The following is a 21068-nucleotide window of genomic DNA, read 5'->3' as shown; positions in this document are numbered from 1 at the left end:
CATGCCCCATTCTAGTTGCTGCTGAAGAGTTTCATATTCATAGTGCTTGGACTGAAGGACCGGCTTTTTTACTTTTTTTTTTCCTGGGGTAAGGTCTCACTCTAGCCCAGGCTGACCTGGAATTTACTAGTCTCAGGGTGGCCTCGAACTCTCAGTGATCCTCCTACCTCTGCCTCTCGAGTGCTGGGATTTAAAGGCATGCACCACGACACCCGGCTCATATTTTCTTTAAAAAATATTTTAAGACTTTTAAAAACAATTTACTTATCACAGACACAGAGAGTGAAAATAGATGCAACAGGGCCTCTAGTCACTGCAAATGAACTCTAGATACATGCAGCACCATGTGCATCTGGCTTACATGGGACCTGGAGAATCGAACCTGGATCCTTAGGCTTCACAGCCAAAAATCTTTTTTTTTTTTTATTTTTATATTTTTTGTTCATTTTTTATTTATTTGAGAGTGACAGACACAGGGAGAAAGACAGATAGAGGGTGAGAGAGAGAATGGGCACGCCAGGGCTTCCAGCCTCTGCAAACGAACTCCAGACGCGTGCGCCCCCTTGTGCATCTGGCTAACGTGGGACCTGGGGAACTGAGCCTCGAACCGGGGTCCTTAGGCTTCACAGGCAAGTGCTTAACTGCTAAGCCATCTCTCCAGCCCCACGGCCAAAAATCTTAACTGCTAAGCCATCTCTCCAGCCCTTAAAAAAAATTTTTTTTGGTTTTTCGAGGTAGGGTCTCACTCTTGCCCAGGCTGACCTGGAATTCACTATGTAGTCTCAGGGTGGCCTTGAACTCACGGAGATCCCTCCATCTCTGCATCCCAAGGGCTGGGATTAAAGGTGTGTGCCACCACACCTGGCTTAAAAATATATATTATATATTACATCATATATATATATGATATATATAAATACATATATATATATATATGTATGTATGTATTTGCAAGCAGTGAGATAAGAGAGACAGACAAAATGGGTGCGCCAGGTTCTCCAGATGCTTCAATTGAACTCCAGATGTATGTGCCATTTTGTGCATCTGGCTCTATGTGGGTATTGGGGAACTGAACCCTGGTCCTTTGGCTTTGCTGACAGGTACCTTAACTGCTGAGCCACCCTTCAGCCCCAGTTTCATATTATTAATACAGATTTAAATATTACTCAGTGTCTACTGAATGGGAAAAACCTTTGGAAGCTACAAGTGAGTGGACAATGTTGCTCAATGTAACTAGTATTTTATGAGTGTCAATGTGACTGACAGGTTTAGTATTAGACATTTAGATGAATGCTGGGGTTAAAAGCATGTACCACACCCTGCTTCTTTTAATTTTATTTCTTTTATTTTTTTTGAGGTAGAGTCTTAATCTAGTCCAGGGTAACCTAAAATGTAGTCTCAGGGTGGCCTTGAACTCATGGTGACCCACATACCTCTGCCTCTCAAGTGCTGGGTTTAAAGGCATGAACCAGCTTTTTAAAAATTTTTATTTAAGATATTTTCATTCATTTATTTGCAAATGTGCATAGCACAGGAACAGCACGGTAGGGTCTCTTGTCACTGCAAAGGAACTCCAGATGCATCTGGCCTTACAAGGGTACTGGGGAATGGAACCTGGGCTGTTAGTCTTTGTAAGAAAGCACCTTTTAACTGAGCGATTTCTCCAGCCCTGGATTCTTTTTATTTTTTTCTCGAGGCAGGGTTTCACTCTAGCACAGGCTGTCCTTGAACTCACTGAGATCTTCCTATCTTCTGTGGGCTGGGATTAAAGTTGTAAATTACCACACCTAGATTTTTCTTTCCTTCTTTTTTTTTTTTCCAAAATAGGGTCTCACTTCTTTAGCCCAAACTGACCTGGAATTCACTATATAGTCTCTCAAGGTGGCCTTAAACTCATGTTGATTCTCCTACCTCTGCACCCGGAGCACAGGGATTAAAGGCATGCACCACTAGGCCCAGCTCAAGTTTTTTCTTGTTATTATGTTTTTTTATTTGCACATGTGTATGGGTGTCTCTTGCTACCTCAAAGGAATGCTGACTGGCTTCACATGGGCCCTTAGGATATTGAACCCAGGCTGACAAGCCTTGCAAACAAGCACATTTAATTGCTGAGCCCCCCCCCCCCCATTTAGGTTCTTTCTGAAACAACGTTTCTCACACTAGTCTGACCTGAAACTTTTTTTTCTTTGACAAACAGTCTCACTACAATGCCTAACCTGGCCTCCATCTTCTGAGTACAAATGGTGCTTATGCTTTAGCCTCCTAAATAGCTGAGACTATAGGTGTGTACCACTACAGCAAGCTGAGTGCTGTTCTTTTTGATATAATACACGAAATGTTAGAGGAAGGGCAGATAGAGGAGACACCTCATAGACAAAGACACCAGGGTTTAAACAATAAAAGTCATGATATTATCCTAAGTATAAATTCTGTAGATGCTATAAAAACTTAGCCAAAACCAGGTGTGGTGGCACAGGCCTGTAAATAAATCCCATCAGTCAGGAGGCCAAGGAAGGAGAACTGAGTACTTGAGGTCAGTTTGGGCTACCTCAAAACAAAATAACAAAAACTTAGCCAAGAGAGTAAGAAATAAGAAAGTAAAAAGGGGAGATGGCTCGGTGGATAAAGCGCTAGTTGCACAAATGTGAGGACCTGTGTTCAGATCTTCAGAAGCCACGTAACTGAACACTAGTAGGTGCTTGTCATTTCTCAGGTGAGAAGGGAGGCAGAGACAGGAGAATCCTCTGGAAGCTCACAGCACAGCCAGCATGGTAAACGGAGCAGTGAGCAATGTGGACAGTGAGGCCCACATGTGAAAGTTGTCCTCAGACCTCCACACATGTGCCATGGCATGCACAGCCCCCACCCCACTCCAAAGTGAAATCATCAGTGAAAACAACATAGTCAAGGAAAGAGTTTTGCAAGAGGTCCTGAAGAATGCTAGGGCTGTACCTAGACTCCTTAGTAGTGATGACAGAGGAAAGCTGATTGGCTGCTAGCCAGGCCCAGGCTTCTGCTTGTGCTACTTCTCCTCCAAACTGTAACTTGATGCACCTGCAACGAGAACAGCCCCTCATCACTGTCTGAGCTGCTGCAGTGAATGGCTGCAATTTGATACTTGACAGAGAAGACAACTTTAACTCTGGCCTCCTGCTCAGTTTACTACTGGAGTTACTGGCTCTTCTTCCTCCTCAAAGTCACACAACCAGATGTCCCATAAGGCCATCAGCAAGGGTCAAGAGTCAATTTCCATCCAAGGGAAAATGATAAAAAAAATTCTGAACATTTCAAAATATTCCCAAGTCACAAACCATTTGACTGGTATTTAAGTAGGATTTTTTTTTTTTTTTTTTAAAGCTGGGCATGGTGGTTTATGACTGTAATCCCACTACCTTCGAAGCTGAGGAAAGAGAATTGCCTTAACTACTAAGCTATCCTTCCAGCACATTTTCGTATTTTGCTCAGAGGTAAGGTACTTGAATTGGCCAGGTATGGTGGTACATGTCTGTAATTCTAGTCCTCAGTAGCCTGAAGCAAAAGACCAGAGCCCAAAAATAAATAAATAAAGCCGGGCATGGTGGCGCACGCCTTTAATCCCAGCACTCAGGAGGCAGAGGTAGGAGCATTGCCATGAGTTCAAGGCCACCCTGAGATGACAGAGTTAATTCCAGGTCAGCCTGGACCAGAGTGAGACCCTACCTTGAAAAACCAAAAAAAAAATAAAGAAAGAAAAATAAATAAATAAATAAAATAAAGAAAAAAGAAAATTTATATTCTCTACTTGCAAATAAGGATCCAGGTTCCATTCCCAAGGACCCATGTAAGCCAGATGCTCAAGTTGGTACATGCATCTGGAGTTCATTTGCATTGGCTAGAGGCCCTGGCATGCCCATTCTCTCAATCTCTCAAACACAAATAAGTAAAAATAAAATATATTTTTAAAAAGGTAGGCATGGTGGCACAGGCCTTTAATCCCAGCCCTCAGGAGGCAGAGGTAGGAGTAGCACTACGAGTTCAAGGCTGCCCTGAGTCTACATAGTAAATTCCATGTCAGCCTGGGCTAGAGAGAGACCCTACCTCGAAAAACAAAACAAACAAACTAAACTTAAAAAAAAAAAGCCAAAGCTGAGTGTGACAGTACTGGGGAAATGAACCTGGGTCATTAGGCTTTGCAGGCAAGCCTTAATTGATACATCTCTACAGGCAACCCCGCCCTTTCTTTTTCTGGTTTTATGAGGTAGGGTATTGCTCTGGCCCAGGCTGCCCTGGAATTCACTATGTAGTCTCAGGCTGGCCTTGAACTCACAGTGACCCTATCTCTGCCTCCTGAGTGCTGCAATGCCACCATGCCTGACAACTATTTTTTTTTTTTTTTGAAATATACTCTCACATACCCTAGATAGGTCTTGAACTTGTTGTGTAGCCAATGCTGGCCTAGAATCCCTAATCCTCCAGCCTCAATTCTTAAGTACTGTGTTTACATGAGTATATTTGTTGTTTGGAGACCAAGTCTGCTATAGTCCAGACTGGCCTTAAACTTGATATGTATCTGATGATGGCCTTGAACTACTAGTTCTCTTACCTTATCTACCAAACATTGGTACTACACTACCACGTCTGGTAAAGATTTTTTTTTTTTAATAAAGTAAAATTTATAGGCCACTTCTTCAAATCTAAAAAGGCTTATAGGCTTGTAACTATTGCAGTACACTAATAAGATATCTTCACATTAGAAGATTAAGGCTATTAAAAGGTAATTTTTACATACTTGAAAGCAAGCCCCTCAAAGACTGGTGTTAAGGGAAGCTTGAAAGTATGACAGAGTGATATGGCAGTGTCAAAGAGGCCAGCTTGAACCAAGAGAGTGACCATCTCCTTTGCTGATGAACTTCCTGTGGAAATGGAATATAGTCAGTTAGTGCACCAGAGCAAATGAGAACAAATATCTCAGAGTAATACTACTGTGATATAGACCTATTTATCAGTCCGTGTCTGCTGCCAGGCCCTAAGCTGTGCTGGTACTGATAGGTTAGAGACTTGCTAGTTTCCTACCTGCAATGGCAACTGCTGATGGATCATGTTGAGCCAACGTGAGGCGAATGCGAGCCAAAGAACATTCTTTTTCCAGGTCTTTCAGTTCTAGAATTTCAATCTGCTGATTGTCTAGAATCCCAAATAATAATAAAAAAAATTAATTTACTAGATTAACTTGTCAAGTTCCACTAAACAATAAATAATACACCATATTTTTCAGACAGGGTCTTGTCATAACCACCTAATTTCCAAAGGCATGAAGGAAGAAAGGGAGCAAACAGGGATTTGGTAAAAATTAACAATTAAGCACCGTTCCTTCAGATGTTTAGCTCAATCAAAACAAAGCAACAGAATCAACACCTGAGGCTGAAGAGTGCTTAATACTTCCCACGTAGTTTTGTTTAACTCTTACAGCTGTGAAGTACTGGCGCTGTCCCTCGGAAAGGAACATACCCAAGGTAGACAGACAGAAAGAAATCTGGAATTCAGGCTCTTCATGAAAGGTGTCATGCCACCCTGGTTATATCAAGGATCCTAATAAAAATGCTTAGTACTGAGCTGATTAAAACACAATAGGTGACAAAACACATTCATTTCTTATGCCACCACATAGCATTTTCAAAGGGTTATCAGACAACCTTTGACAGCAATTTGAAAATAAACTAAAAAGAGGGAATTTTGCCATATTTTTAAGATGCAGCTGCTATGTGTAATATCTGGAATAGGTAACCATATGTTACAATATCTGTCTGTATTCCATATACCCACTGTAACATAAATCTTCACTTATACATCTATTGTAGTAGGACAATTGTCCAGCAAAGATCAGAGTGAGAGCCCTGACTCACTTGGGGCATCTGTACATTCTCCATCATGATTCCTCTTAGGGGACGCTCCAGGGCGATCATACTGAAAGGACAAAACAAGGGATTGAACTGCAACAATTAGTTTTTTTACTTTGGTTACCATTACCTGTAACTTAAAAGAACATCTATGCTTAAACTTTCAATAGAAATTACGCTTATTCCTTATAATTGGCCAGCCAGCCCAAATGAGCCAATGGGTACAATAGTGGCACGTCTGCCATGGTGGAAACCAACTGTCCTCCAATTGGACTGAAGGCCTGCTCCATGGGGAGAAACACATCCCTGATACTGAAAACATAAAACAGGGGTAGTCATGAGCTCTAGGGGTGTAACATCTGCTGATGTCTGGAAAAATGTATATACTATGCTTATCAAACTGCCCAGGAAGCCTTCTCTTAATATTTATACCCTTATATTAATGCTACTCTCACTTTGGGTAGAGAATCTTCTCTTTTTTAAATGGCAGTGACCTTAGGATGACTCAGAAGGTATCATAGTGCTGGAAAGAAGTGACTGGAGTAGTGAGTAACATCTTGATCACACCTTCCAAGGCTCAGAGTCTAATGCGGAAGAGGTGGCAGAAAGAATGTAAGAATGTAAGGAAGGGTAGGACTCCTTATAACATGCTCCCTCCAGACATAAAATGGCCTAGATATCCATGACTGCACAGTGTCTGACACTACCTACACAAGACCATCATAAGAGAAGGAAAAGACCATGACGTCAAAATAAAAGAGAGACTGATTGAGATGGGGAGGGGATATGATGGAGAATGGAATTTCAAGGGGGAAAGTCGGGGGGGGGGGGGAGGTATTACCATGGGATACTTTTTATAATCATGGAAAATGTTAATAAAAATAGAAATTATGCTTATTAAAGCTGGGCGTGGTGGCGCGCACCTTTAATCCCAGCACTCGGGAGGCAGAGGTACGAGGATCGCCATGAGTGTGACACCACCCTAAGACTACATAGTGAATATTACAGGTCAGCCTAGGCCAGTGTGAGACCCTACCTCAAAAAAACAAAACAACAACAACAACAAAGAAATTACGCTTATTAAACCAGCACAGCTCTTCTTACAGATGGACTGTAAACATCAGACAAATAAATGGAGTTGTTTGTCAAAGTGGCTCATATTACCTACTTTAACGACATAGATTTGATCTCCATGTAAATTACATGACTTCACTGGCTACATAGTTCTATTCCCCACTGGAAGCCTCAGGTAATACCCTAAATGTAAATGTAGAAACCATTGAACACACAAAGCTGGGCACATAGGAAAATCTGACTTTGTGACTTTTCCAATAATAATTGGAGACAAAAATACCAAACAAAACAAAAATAAAATAAAATAAAGAGACATTTATTAAATGCTTTTTTTTGAGACAAAGTTTGATTTAGCCCGGACTGGCATTGAACTTACTAAGTAGCTGATGCTGATCTGTAACATCTAATCTTCCTGCTTCCACCACCTGCTACATGCTAGGAAAACAGGTGTGTGACACCACGTCCCCCCCTTTTTTTGGTAGGCAGGGTCTCACTCTAGCCCAGACTGACCTGGAACTTACTCTGTAGTCCAGACTAGCCTCAAACTCACTGCATTCCTCCTATTAGACTCCTGATTGCTGGGATTATAGGTGGGTGCTGCCCAGGCTGGTCTGGAACTCACTCTGTACCCCTAGGTTTGCCTTGAACTCATAGCAATCCAACTAACTTGACCTCTGCAGTGCTGGGGCTTAAAGTATGTGACACCACATCTGGCTTTTATTTATTTATTTTAGACAGAGTCTCTCTCTCTCTTTTTGCCACTGTGTACACTAGCTTAGCTGGCCCACAAGCTTCTGGATCCTCCTGGCTCTGCCTCCCATTGACCTAAGTGTACTAGGATCACAGATGCATGCATCACTTTGTGTCTGGCTTTAAGTGGGTATCAGAAAATTGAACTTGGGGGTTGGAGAGATGGCTTAGTGATAAAGTGCTTGCCTCTGAAGCCTAAGGACCCCTGTTTGGGGCTTGATTCCCCAGTACCCATGTAAGCCAGATGCACAAGGTGGTGCATGCATCTGGAGTTTGTCTGCAGTGGCTAGAGGACCTGGTGCACCCATTTTCTCTTTCTCTCTCTCTCTGCCTCTTTCTCTCTTTCAAATAAATAAATAAACAAAAATTAAAAAAAAAAAAGAAAGATAGAAAGAAAATTGAACTTGGGCCAGCAGGTTTACAAGCAAGCACTTTTAACTGATGATCCCAGCCCCAAATTATCTCCTTTGCAGAATAGATACTATCAACCATTTTAATGCAGAGGATAATAGCAAGTCTCATGTCAAACCCCAAAGGCATTCTGTAATATTTCTGGCAAAAATTCTTAATTTGGGAGCCGGGCGTGGTGGCGCATGCCTTTAATCCCAGCACTCGGGAGGCAGAGGTAGGAGGATTGCCATGAGTTCGAGGCCACCCTGAGACTCCATAGTGAATTCCAGGTCAGCCTGGGCTACAGTGAGACCCTACCTCGAAAAACAAAAAACAACAACAACAAAAAATTCTTAACTTGGGCTGGAGAGATGGTTCAGCAGTTAAGGTGCTTGCATGGAAAGCCTGATGGCCTGGGTTAGACTCCCCAGCACTCACATAAAGCCAAATGAACAAAGTGGTACATGTGTCTGGAGTTTGTTAGCAGAAGCAAGAGGCCCTAGCCAGCCCACTCTGTCTCCCTTTCTCTCCATGCAAATAAATAAATAAAAATCTTCAAAAGATTTTTTTAAAAATTCTGAACTTGAAGCCAGGAGGCTAAGGTAGGAGGATTGGTGCAAGTTCAAGGCCAGTCTAGGCTAAACTGAGGCTTTATGTTTAAAAAAGTGAATTTGGGGATTAAAAAGAGCAATTTGCTGGGTGTGGAGTGGCATGCCTATAATCCCAGCATTCAGGAGGCAGAGGTAGGACGGTCTCTGTGAATTCGAGGCCAGCCTGGGACTACAGAGTGAGTTCCAGTTCAGCATGGGCTACAGGGAAAGCCTACCTCAAAACATTAAACAAAAAAGGACAATCTGTAATGTCAAAGTACTGTATAAAGAGATTAATCAAGTTTACAAATATTTCAGTAGAAATTGTTTGCTTGTTTTCTGAGACAGTGTCTCATGCAGCCCAGGATGTACTCAACTTGAAGTTCTGATTCTCTACCTCCGTCTCTGAGTGCTAGGATTACAGGTAGGTACCACTATACCCAGCATCCACCGTAGAAATGTGAAATGAAATAAAGCAAAATGAGTTAACAGTTTTGAAAGGACAAAACTAAATAGACTATATAATCCTAAAACTTCCAAATGGAAAGTTTTCATACCACTGCACCAGAGGCTGGCTGGACAATCCATGCATATTCTGGACGAATAAGTCGTAAACAATTAATAGCAGCCAGATAGCAGTTGCCTTGCTTCTCAAGTCCTCGGAGAGTTCGAACCTCTCTGCCAAGACGCATTCCATATTCAAACATCACTGTGCCAGCTATGAGACATGAATTAGAAATGTTTCTTTAGACATATAATTTGTTACATGTATTAAGGGAAAATTCAGTTTAACTTAAAGCCGTATGAAAATAATCATGTGTTAGTCTGGATATAGAGTGTAACCCTTGTGCACTATGACTGGGAATGTAAAACAGTAGAGCTAATTAAAACACTATGGTGGTTTCTCAAAAAGTAAACCGAGTCTTAGTGGTTGAGGCCCTTGCCTGCAAAGCCAAAGAACCCATGTTCAATTCCCCAGGATCCATGTAAGCCAAATGCACAAAGTGGTCATGCAACTGGAGTTCATTTGCAGTAGCTGAAGACCCTGGGGTGCCAATTCTATCTGCACCTTTCTCTCTCCAGTAAGTAAATATATAAAAAGTAAACAGAGTGGCTATAATGATGGCTTAGTGGCTAAGGCACTGGCCTGCAAAGCCAAAGGGCCCAGATTCAATTTCCCAGTATCCCCAATAAGCCAGATGCATAAGGGGGCGCATGTGTCTGGAGTTCGTTTGCAGTGCCTAGAGGCCATAGGTCACCCATTCTCTATCTTCCTCGTTCTCTCTCTCTCTTAAGTAAATAAATAAATTAAATAATACTTTTAAAAAAGTTGGGCGTGGTGGTGCACATCTTTAATCCCAGCATTTGGGAGGCAGCAGTAAGAGGACTACATAGTGAATTCCAAATCAGCCTGAGCCAGAGCGAGACCCTTTCTCAAAACAAACAAACAAACAAAATACTTAGCTAGATTAGTGGTTGCTAGGGACTGAGACTGGAGGAATAGAAGTGGTGGTATCAAGTAGGAGCTTAACAGGAGGGATTAAAGTAAATGGAAATGACTGTGAGGGTTCTACCCATAGCACAAAAAACCAAAATCTAACAACATAAATACAAAAAAGAAGCCGGGTGTGGATACCAACACCTTTAGTATCAGCACTTGGGAGCAGAGGTAGAAGTGCTGTGAGTTCTAGGGCACCCTGACACTACATAGTGAATTACAAGTCAGCCTGGGCTAGAGAGAGACTCTACCTTTAAAAATCGAACAAATAAAATCCAAAATGAAGTTGGGGGAAAAAAAAATTACTAGGAGGCCTGGTGTGGTGGCACACACCTTTACTCCCAGTATTGGGGAGACGGGGTGAGGAGGAACACTGTGAGTTCAATATCAGTTGGGACTAGAGTGAACATACGATTAAAGGCATGTGCTACAATGCCTGGGTTGGCTCAGGATATCATTTCATACATTCCTTATAAACTTTTTTGGGGATTGAACCTACAGACTTGAACATGCTAGGCAGGTGATCTACCACTGAGGTATATAACCAGTTCTCTATAATTTTTTTTTTTTTTTTTTTGGTTTTTCCAAGTAGGGTCTTACTCTGGTCCAGGATGACCTGGAATTAACTCTGTCATCTCAGGATGGCCTTGAAGTCATGGCAATCCTCCTACCTCTGCCTCCCAAGTGCTGGGATTAAAGGTGTGCGCCACCACACCTGGCTAATTCAGCATTAATTTTTTTAAAATACTTATTTATTTGAGAGAGGAGGAGGCAGATAGAAAAAAAGAATGGGCAGACGAGATTCTTCAGTTGCTGCAATCCAACTTATCTGGCTTACTTAGGTTCAGGAGAATCAAACCTGGGTTATTTATCCTTTGGCTTTGCAGGTGAAAGCTTTAACCACTAAGCTGTGTCGCCAGCCCCTCAATTCAGTATTCAACAAACACGGATGATTCTTTAATCACTTTAAAAAAAAAAATTTTTTTTGAGTTTTTTAAAGCAGGGTCTTGCTCTGGCCCAGGGTGACCTGGAATTTAGTCCCAGGCTGGCCTCAAATTCACAGAAATCTTTGATTTCCCAGTGCTAGGATCAAAGGCATGTGCCACCACACTCACCTTAGTCTCTTTTTTTGTGACAGGATTTCAAATAGCCCAGGTTGACCTTGAACTTACCATGTAGCTGAGGAAGACCATGAACTTCTAATCATCTTGCCTATACCTCCCAGGTACTAGAATTATAGGTATGTGCCACCATATCCAATTTATGTGGTGCTAAGAACTGAACCCACAGCTTTCTGTATGCTTGCCAAGTACTCTACCAACTGAGCTACATGCTCAGCTCCATTTCTGCCACTGCAAACAAACTCCAGATATATGCACCACTTCATTTCTAATAGCTTTCATTGAGCATTTTTTTATTTTTTGAGACAAGATCTTGTTTTGTAATCCAGGCTGGCCTTTAATTCCCTAGGCTCCTACCTTAGCCTGCCATGTCGTGTGTGTCACTATGCCCGTTCCTTTGATAAGTGCTGCGTTTTTTTTTCTTTTCTTTTAAATTTTCTTGTTCATTTTTATTTATTTACTTATTTGACAGTGACAGAGAAAGAGGGAGGGAAGGAGGGAGGGAAGGAGGGGGAGAGAGAGAGAGAATGGGCGTGCCAGGGTCTCCAGCCACTGCAAACGAACTCCAGATGCATGCTCCCCCTTGTGCATCTGGCTAATGTGGGTCCTGGGGAATCAAGCCTCGAACCACGGTCCTGAAGCTTCACAGGCAAGTGCTTAACAGCTAAGCCATCTCTCCAACCCCTGACCACCTTTAAATCATATTTTTTTTATGCTGTGTGTTCATTTAACATGAATTCAAACACTGCTGGATGGTGTAAACAGTCAAGTTGTTGGGATTTAGAAACACCTAGGAGACACACCTCTGGGCAGACCTGAGAGGGTGTTCTCCTAAGTAGAAAGACCCACTTTCAGAATGAGTGATACCTACCATTGGGTGGTCCAGATGTAAGGGGGCCCAAAGAGAAAGTAGAGTGGCCTGCGTTTCCCTTTTCAAGGTTTTTCAAGGTAGGGTTTCCTGGAATTCCACTATGTAGTCTCAGGGTGGTCTCAAACTTACAGTGATCCTCCCAAATGCTGGGATTTTTAAAGGCGTGTGCCACCATGCTGGGCTAACTTCTTTTTAAAAAAATGTATTTTTTTTCATTTTCCAAGGTAAGGTCTCGCTCTATCACGTGCTGACCTCTGAGACTGACTATGTAATAGTGTAGGCCTTGAACTCATGGTGGTCTTCCTCCCTCTGCCTCCAAGTGCTGGGATTAAAGGTGTGTACCACCATGCCCAGCTTTTAAAAAATATTTTTTCTTTATTTGAGAGACAGCGAGAACACGAGGGCTTCCTGCCACTGGAAATGAACCACACATGCATGTGCCATTTCTTGGGCATCTGGCTTTATGGTGGGTCCCGAGGAACCGAATGCAGAGTACTAGGCTTTGCAAGAAAGCACCTTTAACCTCTGAGCCATCTCTCCGGCCCTCATTTGATAACCTCTAAATGTCAAATTTTCTCTTTTTGTTTTTTTTGTATAAAATTGAAGGTATGTGACAGTTCAGCCATGGATAATGAGAAATAAGGAATACTATAATATTCAGATGACCTAAATGTATTTAAACAGTCCAATAGCAAAACAAAAGTATTCTTCGTAAGTAGGCAGAAGATGCTTGAACAGTGCCATCTCACTGGAAATGCTTGTACTATTCCCATCTAGAATGGGAGTAACTCCATATATTTTCAAGGCTAACAGATAATCAAATGGGTGAGGCTAATTTGTACTTAAATATGATTGAGCTGTAAGTCCAACACACAATGTGACTAAACTGACAAGTGCCTCTGACTGCAAGGTTTTGGTTCTCCTTCTTACCCTTGCGGTAGTTGTGACGGTAGATGTGAAAGGCATAGAGAAGTTCGTAGTAATTGTGAGTCATAAGGTCCACTGCTCTAGCACGTGATTCAATGATTCCTACAACCTAATGCAGGGGAAGGAATCACATAGCTAAGTTATTGGCCATCATGGCAACAAGAGTTGGTACTAGAGATAGTAATAATTACCTCATTATGCAGATCCACGTAGGGAAACTCTACAAGGTCTTGTAGCTGTGAGCGCTCACAAAGAACTACCACCAGCTGCCGTAAACAATCTAACTGCCTAGAAGGAAAGAAAGGGATGCAAGGGCAAAAGGTCATGTAGGTTACACAGGGCTAGTAAAGCCCTTCCTCTAAAAAGGACTGTGGAATTACCTGCTGGAATCAGGGATTTGGGTTAAGGCCTCATATGCTTGGCTATTGTGACCCAAGTCCAAATGATGTTTGAAAATACATGTCCTTAAAGTAGCCTAAATATCAAATTTGGATCAAATATAGAAAAATGAGAAATAGTAATGAAAATACCACATCCACCACAAACATCAAGGAAAACAACCAAATCAGTTACTTTTTACCTGACTTTTCCAGTCATCACCTGCTTCAGTTATTGCTGATGATGCCAACTGAATAACCAGTTCAGGCAACCCAACAACATCCAGCAGTCGTAAAACCTGAGAAGAAGTGGAAGACATTTCCATTGAAATTCATATGGTACTGAATTTTATGTTTCCTTATGTACTAGAAAATGTTCAAAAAAATTTAAATTAAAAAAAAATTAAAAGTCTGAAATCTGAAACACAAACTTTTCAGATAAGGTATACATAGTCTGCTGGGCTGTAGGGATGTTTTCTATAAACAGAATTGAACACTAGCTTTACAAAATCCTAAACAGAAAAAATGCTTGGCACAAGTCATTTGCAACATAACATAAAATGGTTATTTTTTAACTTTTTAAATTGCCCACCCAATTAACAACTTCAGTACATACTTCCTTATAAGCTCATATTGTTTTCTTAATCTTATATACACGTGTGTTTAAACATATGTATCATAACACTCAAATATACATGTATTTCACTGCTATAACATAGTCCACGGAAAGGATGCACAATTCAGTGACTCTCTATTAATCAACATTTGGGTTGTTTATTGAACACATCTTTTAAAATTTGAGAGACACAAAAAGAGACAGACAAGAGACAGAAAGAGAGAATAGGCACACCAGAGCCTCTGGCCACTGCAAACGAACTCCACCTTATGCCACCTTATGCATCTGGCTTTATGTAGGTACTGGGGAACTGAACCTGGGTCATTAGGCTTTGCAGGCAAGCACCTTAACTACTAAGCCATTTCTCCAGCCCAGATATGTATTTTCTAAAGCTTTTTTTTTCTTTTTTAATATTTAATATTTAGGGCTGGGGAGATAGCTCAGAAGTTTAAATATGTATTTATTTGTGAGAGAGAAAAATAAGGCAGGTAGAAAGAATGAATATGGATGGGACATCACTTCTTGTCACTGCAAACAAACTCCAGAGCCATGTGCCACTTAGTGCATCTGGCTTTATGTGAGTACTGGGCAATCAAACATGAGCTGTCAGACTTTGCAAGCAAGAGCCTTTAAGCACTCCAGCTCAACAGTTTAAGGGCACTTGTTTTCAAATCTTGATAGCCTGGGTTTGATCCCCAGTATATACACAAAGCCAGATGCACAAAGTGGCACATTACTTCTGGAGTTCATTTGCAATGGCAGGAGGCCCTGGGATACCCATACACTCACTCTCTCTCTCTCTCTCTCTCTCTCTCTCTCTCTCACTTAAAAAAAAAAAATTGTTTATTATTATTTATTTACTTGAGAGCGACAGACAAAGAGGCAGATACAGAGAGAGAGACAGAGAGAGAGCGCGCGAGCGCGTGCATGTGCCATGGCCTCCGGCCACTGCAAACGAACTCCAGATGCATGTGACCCCTTGTGTATCTGGCTAACGTGGGTCCTAGGAAATTGAGCCTCCAACTAGGGTCCTTAGGCTTCACAGGCAAGTGCTTAACCACTAAGCCATCTCTCCAGCCCCTCTCTCACTTATTTGAGAGAGAAATATGAACATGTTAGGGCCTCTTGCCACTGCAAATAAACCCAAATTCATGCCCCTTTGTACACCTGGCTGCATATGGGTACCGGGGAATTAAATCTGGGCCAGCAGGCTTTGACAAATTTATATTCTAATATATGTAATCATGATGGTATTCTCCTCAGATGCTTGGACATTCACTGTTAATACTGTTTTCAGTCTCACTTCTTTGTGTTTGTAGTATCTTTCTTTTGGTGGTGCTGCGGATCAAGCTTAGAACCAGCCTCACACTTTCAAGGCAAAGTTCTACTTCTGAGCTATAGCTCCAGCCTCTAATTTTTTTTTTCTTTTAATTTGAGATGAAGGTTTAAGTGCAAACCACAGCCAGGCATGGTGAAACATGCCTTTAATTCCATCAGTTAAAGTAGTTGCCTTTAAAGCCTAATGACGTGGGTTCAATTCCTCAGTACCTACATAAGGACAGATGCACCAAGTGGTATGTGCATCTGGAGTCCATTTGCAGTGCCCAGAGACCCTGGTGTCCCCATTCTCTCTGTCTCTTTTCTCTTACTTTTTAATTTTTAAATTTTTTTAAATATTTTTTTTCTTACTTTTATTTATTTATTCGAGAGCGACAGACAGAAAGAGAAAGAGGCAGATAGAGAGAGAGAGAGAAAATGGGTGCGCCAGGGCCTCCAGCCACTGCAAATGAACTCCAGATGCATGCACCCCCTTGTGCATCTGGCTAATGTGGGTCCTGGGGAATCAAGCCTCGAACCAGAGTCCTTAGACTTCACAGGCAAGTGCTTAACCACTAAGTCATCTATCCAGCCCTGTGTGTCTCTTTTGTATCTCCCTCTGCTTGCAAATAAATAAAAACAATTAAAATAGGAATAAAATATGTCAATCTAAGGCTGGAAAGATGGGTTAGCGGTTAAAGCGCTTGCCTGCAAAACTAAAGGACCTCGGTTTGATTACCCAGGACCCAAGTAAGCCAGATGCACAAGGTGGCACATGCGTCTGAGTTTGTTTGCAGTGGCTGGAGGCCCTATTGTGCCTATTCTTTCTCTCGTTCACACATTCTGCCTCTTTTCCTCTCTCAAACAAATAAGTTAAATTTTTTTTTAAATGTACCAATCTATTTAGCCAGGTAAACATAACCTACTGAACAAGTAGGGAGATGTGAAGGAGTCATTATGTACTTGCACCCCTAGATGAGATGCTCTCTCCTCTTAGATGCTTGTCTCAAGCTAAGTGTCAAATGACCACTAAAAAAAGGCCAAGCAAAAGCAAGAGTTAATCCTGTATTGGCACATTTAGTATAAATAGGCTTCTTTGATTTCAAGGCAAGTCATTTTTCTTTTCACTTGAAAGATCAGGGAACAATTAAATTTTTACAGGGTTTTTTTTTTGTTTTGTCTAAAATACCAAGGCCAAACAATAACACTGTACCTTATCATAATACTGTAGCCTAGGGGTGGACACAATCTCCCCATCCTCCGATCGGATCAAGCGATCTAAAAATTCCTCTTTTCCCACTTCAGAAGCTGCCTGACAAAAACATTCTAGAGCCTGTAGAGAGAAAATAGAAAGAGACTTAGAATACACAATTCCAAATCTAGGTGCAGTAAATAAGGGACTAGTGTAGTAAGGTAAGACAAATCACAAACAAAAATTATTTAGTTCTATTTTTTTTTTTTGGTTTTTCGAGATAGGGTCTCACTATAGTCTATCCAGGCTGACCTGTAACTCACTAGTAGTCACAGGGTGGCCTCAAACTCGCGGCAGTCCTCCTACCTCTACCTCCTGAGTGCTGGGATTAAAGGCGTGCGCCACCACACCCAGCACATAAAATTATTTAAGATAATCTATTACATTCACATTTTCTACTACATTTAATTTCTGATACATTACTGAATACTCTTCTCTCATCTTTTAAAAAAGATTTTTTGAGGGCTGGAGGGATGGCTTGGTGGTTAAGTTGCTTGCCTGCCAAGCCAAAGGACACAGGTTCAATTCCCCAGGACCCACGTAAGCCAGTTGCACAAGGTAGTGTACATGTCTGCAGTTTGTTTATTGTGGCTGAAGGCCCTGGTACTTCATTCCCTGTACACCCTCTCTCAAATAAATAAAATAAATAATTTTTAAAAAAAGTTTTTTCAAGGTAGGGTTTTACTTTAGTCCAGGCTGACCTAGAAGTCACTATGTAGTCTCAGGGTGGCCTTAAACTCACTATGATCCTCCTACATCTGCTTCCCAAGTACTGGTCATTTACCCATCCTCTCCCTCTCTCTGCCTCTTTATCTCTCTCAAATAAATTTAAAAAAATAAAAAAGTAAGCTAGCCATGGTGGCACATGCCTTTAATCCCAGCACTTAGGAGGCAGAGGTAGGAGGATTGTTGAGTCCAAGGCTAGTCTGAGACTACATAGTGACTTCTAGGTCAGCCTGGATGAGAGTGAGATCCTACCTCTAAAAAAAAAAAACTAAACCAAACCATGCTGGGCATGGTGGTGCACACCACACCTTTAATCCCAGCACTCGGGAGGCAGAGGTAGGATTGCCATGCGTTCAAGGCCACCCTGAGACTACATAGTGCATTCCAGGTCAGCCTGGGCTAGAGTGAGACTCTACCTCAAAAACAAACAAAAACACAAAAAGAAAACATACTAGACATGTACTATGGCCCATGTTTATAATCCCAACTATTTGGGAGGCTGAGGTAGCAGGATTCCATATTCAAGGCCAGCCTGGGCAGCTTAGCAATAAGTTATCTTAAACTACAGTTAATATACAAGAGTCAGGGATGCAGCTTAGTACAAGAGCCCTTATCTAGTATACGTGATGCCCTAGATTTACTCCCTAGTGTCACACACACACACAAATGCATACGCACAGACTTTGATGTCTGACAGATTTGTAAGCAACTGTAGTTGCATGCTAGCTGGGAGTTTGACTGATAGGTACATGACTGCCTATTATGAAAGGCCAAGATGTTCTGTATGTTTGCAGAATTTACAAAACTGGATGCTCAAAAAACTAAACCATAAATGTGATCATACTGAGAAAAAAATGTTGCATAAGCCAGCATGGTGGCCCATGCCTGAAGTCTCACTCTGAAACAGGAGGATCACTGGCTACTTGAGGCCAGCCTGGGCTACCAGCAAGTTCAAGGCAAGCTGGAGCTACATAGTTACGCCTTGTCTCAAAACCAAAGCTGCCTAAGAAAAAGATATAATGATGAAAACGATTTCACTGATGAATAAGTTCAGCTTATAAAAGTGTAATTCTACTTCCTAAAAACACCTGCATTGGGACAGAAGGGTTTTAGTATTTTCTTCCTACATGATTTATCCTAAAGAACATGAACCTAACCAGTCCTGATACTTAGATTATACCCTTTTCTTGGCACTAGTTTGGCCTTTGTCCTGTTCTAGAAGATCCTGTAACCTGTTAAATGGAAACCTGGTGTCTTCATTGTCTGCTCACTACTCGAATGCAGTTTACCTTCTGTACTTCTCCTGTAACCAGGTAACAACGTCCCAGCATAAATCGACAGGAACCAACGTTGACTTGACACCAAGGATGAAGCAACTGAATATAGTCCTTAAAGGCATAACAGAACTTTTTGTTTAGAAAACAAACATTATTTAAGAAAATATTTCCAATATCTTCAAAGAGGGAGAAGAGAATGGTTAATAAAAAAGCTTTATTTCCAGACATCCTTTGGAAATTAAAATCTAATCCTGTGAATACATTTTTATATTGTGCTAGACTCCTTAAGAACACAAAGAAAATGAGGCACTCAAATCACAGCTACTTGAGAATGTAGGGTGGAAGGACTTCAGCCCAGGAGTTTGAGGCCAACCTGAGCAATACAGCAGAACTCCCCTCTATCCCAAACAAAGCAAGTAAGCAAACAAGAGTCCAGAAACTTGTATATGTAAATATACATAGACTTTGCATCCCATCCATCTCCCAATTTCTAGTAATTCCTTCAATGATGAGTCCAACATAGGATTTCTATGTAAATGGTTACCGTTTTCTATAAATAGTAATTAACAAGAACAATTAAAAAAAAAGGCTTAAACACGCATAGTGATGCATGCCTTCAATCCCAGCACTCAGAAGGCAGAGGTAGGAGGATCACTGTGAGTTCAAGGCCAGCCTAAGACTACACAGTGAATTCCACATCAGCCTGGGCTAGAGTGAGATCCTACCTGGGAGTGGGGGGGAAGAGGACTACAAATATTGCTCAGTACTAGAGCGCTTTAACATGTACAAGGCCCCAGATTCCTAGTACTACCCCCCCCAAAAAAAAAAAAAGAATAAACGGGCTAAAGAGATGGCTCAGTGGTTAAGGTGCTGTCCTGCAAAGACTCAGGACCCAGTATCCATGTAAAGCACAAAGTGGCACATGCATTTGGAGTTTATTTGCAGTGGCTAGAGGCTCTGGCATGCCCATTCTCTCTATCTGCCTCTTTTTCTCATAAACAAATAATAAAATATTTTAAAATGATAAATAAATTTTAAAAAGAAAGAAACAGTAAAGATAATCTCTTTGGGGCATGCCAAATTTCATGTTTGTGGTTCTTGGTATCAGGCCAATTAGAACACAGTTAACATTCACAAAGAAAAAAAAAAAAAATCCATCAATCTCCTTTACACGAATGATCATAGTGGTTAAGACGCTTGCCTGCAAATTAAAAGGACCTAGGTTCACTTCTCTAGGTCCCACATAAGCCAGATGCACATGGTGGCACATGTGTCTGGAGTTCATTTGCAGTGGCTAGGCCCTGGTGTGCCCATTCTCTCTCCCCAGAAAATAAATTAATTAAATTAAACAAATCTCTAAAGTGAGACCCTACCTTGAAACACACACACGTGCACACACACTCACAAAGAATGAACAGATCTAAAGTGTATAACAAAACTCACCTGCAATTGTACATACTGGCAATTTCCCATCAAACATTCTAGAAAGAGACAACCAGGATTGCTAGGCCACCTAGTCACTGGATAAGGAATTGTTTTCTTTTGAAACTTATATATTTATACATTAGGGGCTGGGAGGATGGTTGAGCAGTTAAGGGTGCTTGCTTGCAGAGCCTGCTGACCTGGGTTTGATTCCCCAGAACCCACATGAAGATGGGTGCAAAGTAGCAGTGGCAAGAGACCCTAGTGTTCCCATATATGAACGCATGCAAATAAACATAAACACACACATACACAATTGGGCAACAAACTCAGCAGAGTCCAGGAAACAGTTTAACAATGGTGATGATGATGATCAATGTCACATTCTATCTTCTTGGTTTGGGCATGTAAATATACACTGTGATATTTGTACAATAACAAAGTCTCTAACCACATACAACACAGGATGTACCCACATTGTTAAGGGATGTACGACTGAGTAATGCGAGCCTTGTAGCCCACACACACATAATGTTGGTGCTATTGAATGCCCAGTAATTAGTATAGTGCCCTATACCCAGGAACATTTAGTAAGTATTTACTGACTGTCTTAAAAGGCTATGCAATATGTGTGTACCAATTAAATTTTGCTCAACTCCTGAGAAAAAATTTAAAGTAAAATAAAAGTTAGGAGTATAGCTGGGCGTGGTGGCACACACCTTTAATTCCAGCACTCGGGGGGCAGAGAGGTAGGAGGATCACTGTGAGTTCGAAGTCATCCTGAGATTACTAGCAAATTCCAGGTCAGTTTAGGGTAGGGTGAGACCTTACCTTGAAAAACTAAAACAAACAAACAAAAAAAGCTAGGAGTTTGAAGCCAGCATGGGCTAGAGAGAGTCCCTACTTCAAAAAACACTAATCAAGCCAAACATGGTGGCACATGCCTTTAATCCCAGCACTTGGGAGGCAGAGATAGGAGGACTG

The 21068-nt window shown here is 41.4% G+C and overlaps 1 protein-coding gene across 2 annotated transcripts in view; it reads right to left on the bottom strand.

Moving 5' to 3' along the window:
* The window catches only part of Nup160 (nucleoporin 160), a 72185-nt gene that overhangs the window by 8085 nt on the left and 43032 nt on the right, over positions 1-21068 (bottom strand). For both annotated transcript variants that reach the window (XM_045130615.1, XM_045130617.1), the window contains exons 21-32: positions 20106-20175; positions 18675-18773; positions 16621-16740; positions 13678-13773; positions 13478-13572; positions 13289-13385; positions 13101-13206; positions 9238-9398; positions 5883-5943; positions 5053-5163; positions 4769-4892; positions 2953-3054 (exon numbers count right to left, since the gene is read on the bottom strand). In XM_045130615.1, coding sequence (XP_044986550.1) covers positions 2953-3054; positions 4769-4892; positions 5053-5163; positions 5883-5943; positions 9238-9398; positions 13101-13206; positions 13289-13385; positions 13478-13572; positions 13678-13773; positions 16621-16740; positions 18675-18773; positions 20106-20175 — 1242 coding nt within the window. The remainder of the gene's footprint in view (positions 1-2952; positions 3055-4768; positions 4893-5052; positions 5164-5882; positions 5944-9237; positions 9399-13100; positions 13207-13288; positions 13386-13477; positions 13573-13677; positions 13774-16620; positions 16741-18674; positions 18774-20105; positions 20176-21068) is intronic.

The sequence above is a fragment of the Jaculus jaculus genome, chromosome 1, assembly GCF_020740685.1.
Source record: "Jaculus jaculus isolate mJacJac1 chromosome 1, mJacJac1.mat.Y.cur, whole genome shotgun sequence".
Taxonomy (NCBI): Eukaryota; Metazoa; Chordata; class Mammalia; order Rodentia; family Dipodidae; genus Jaculus; species Jaculus jaculus.
This window is presented reverse-complemented; position numbering and strand designations above follow the sequence as displayed.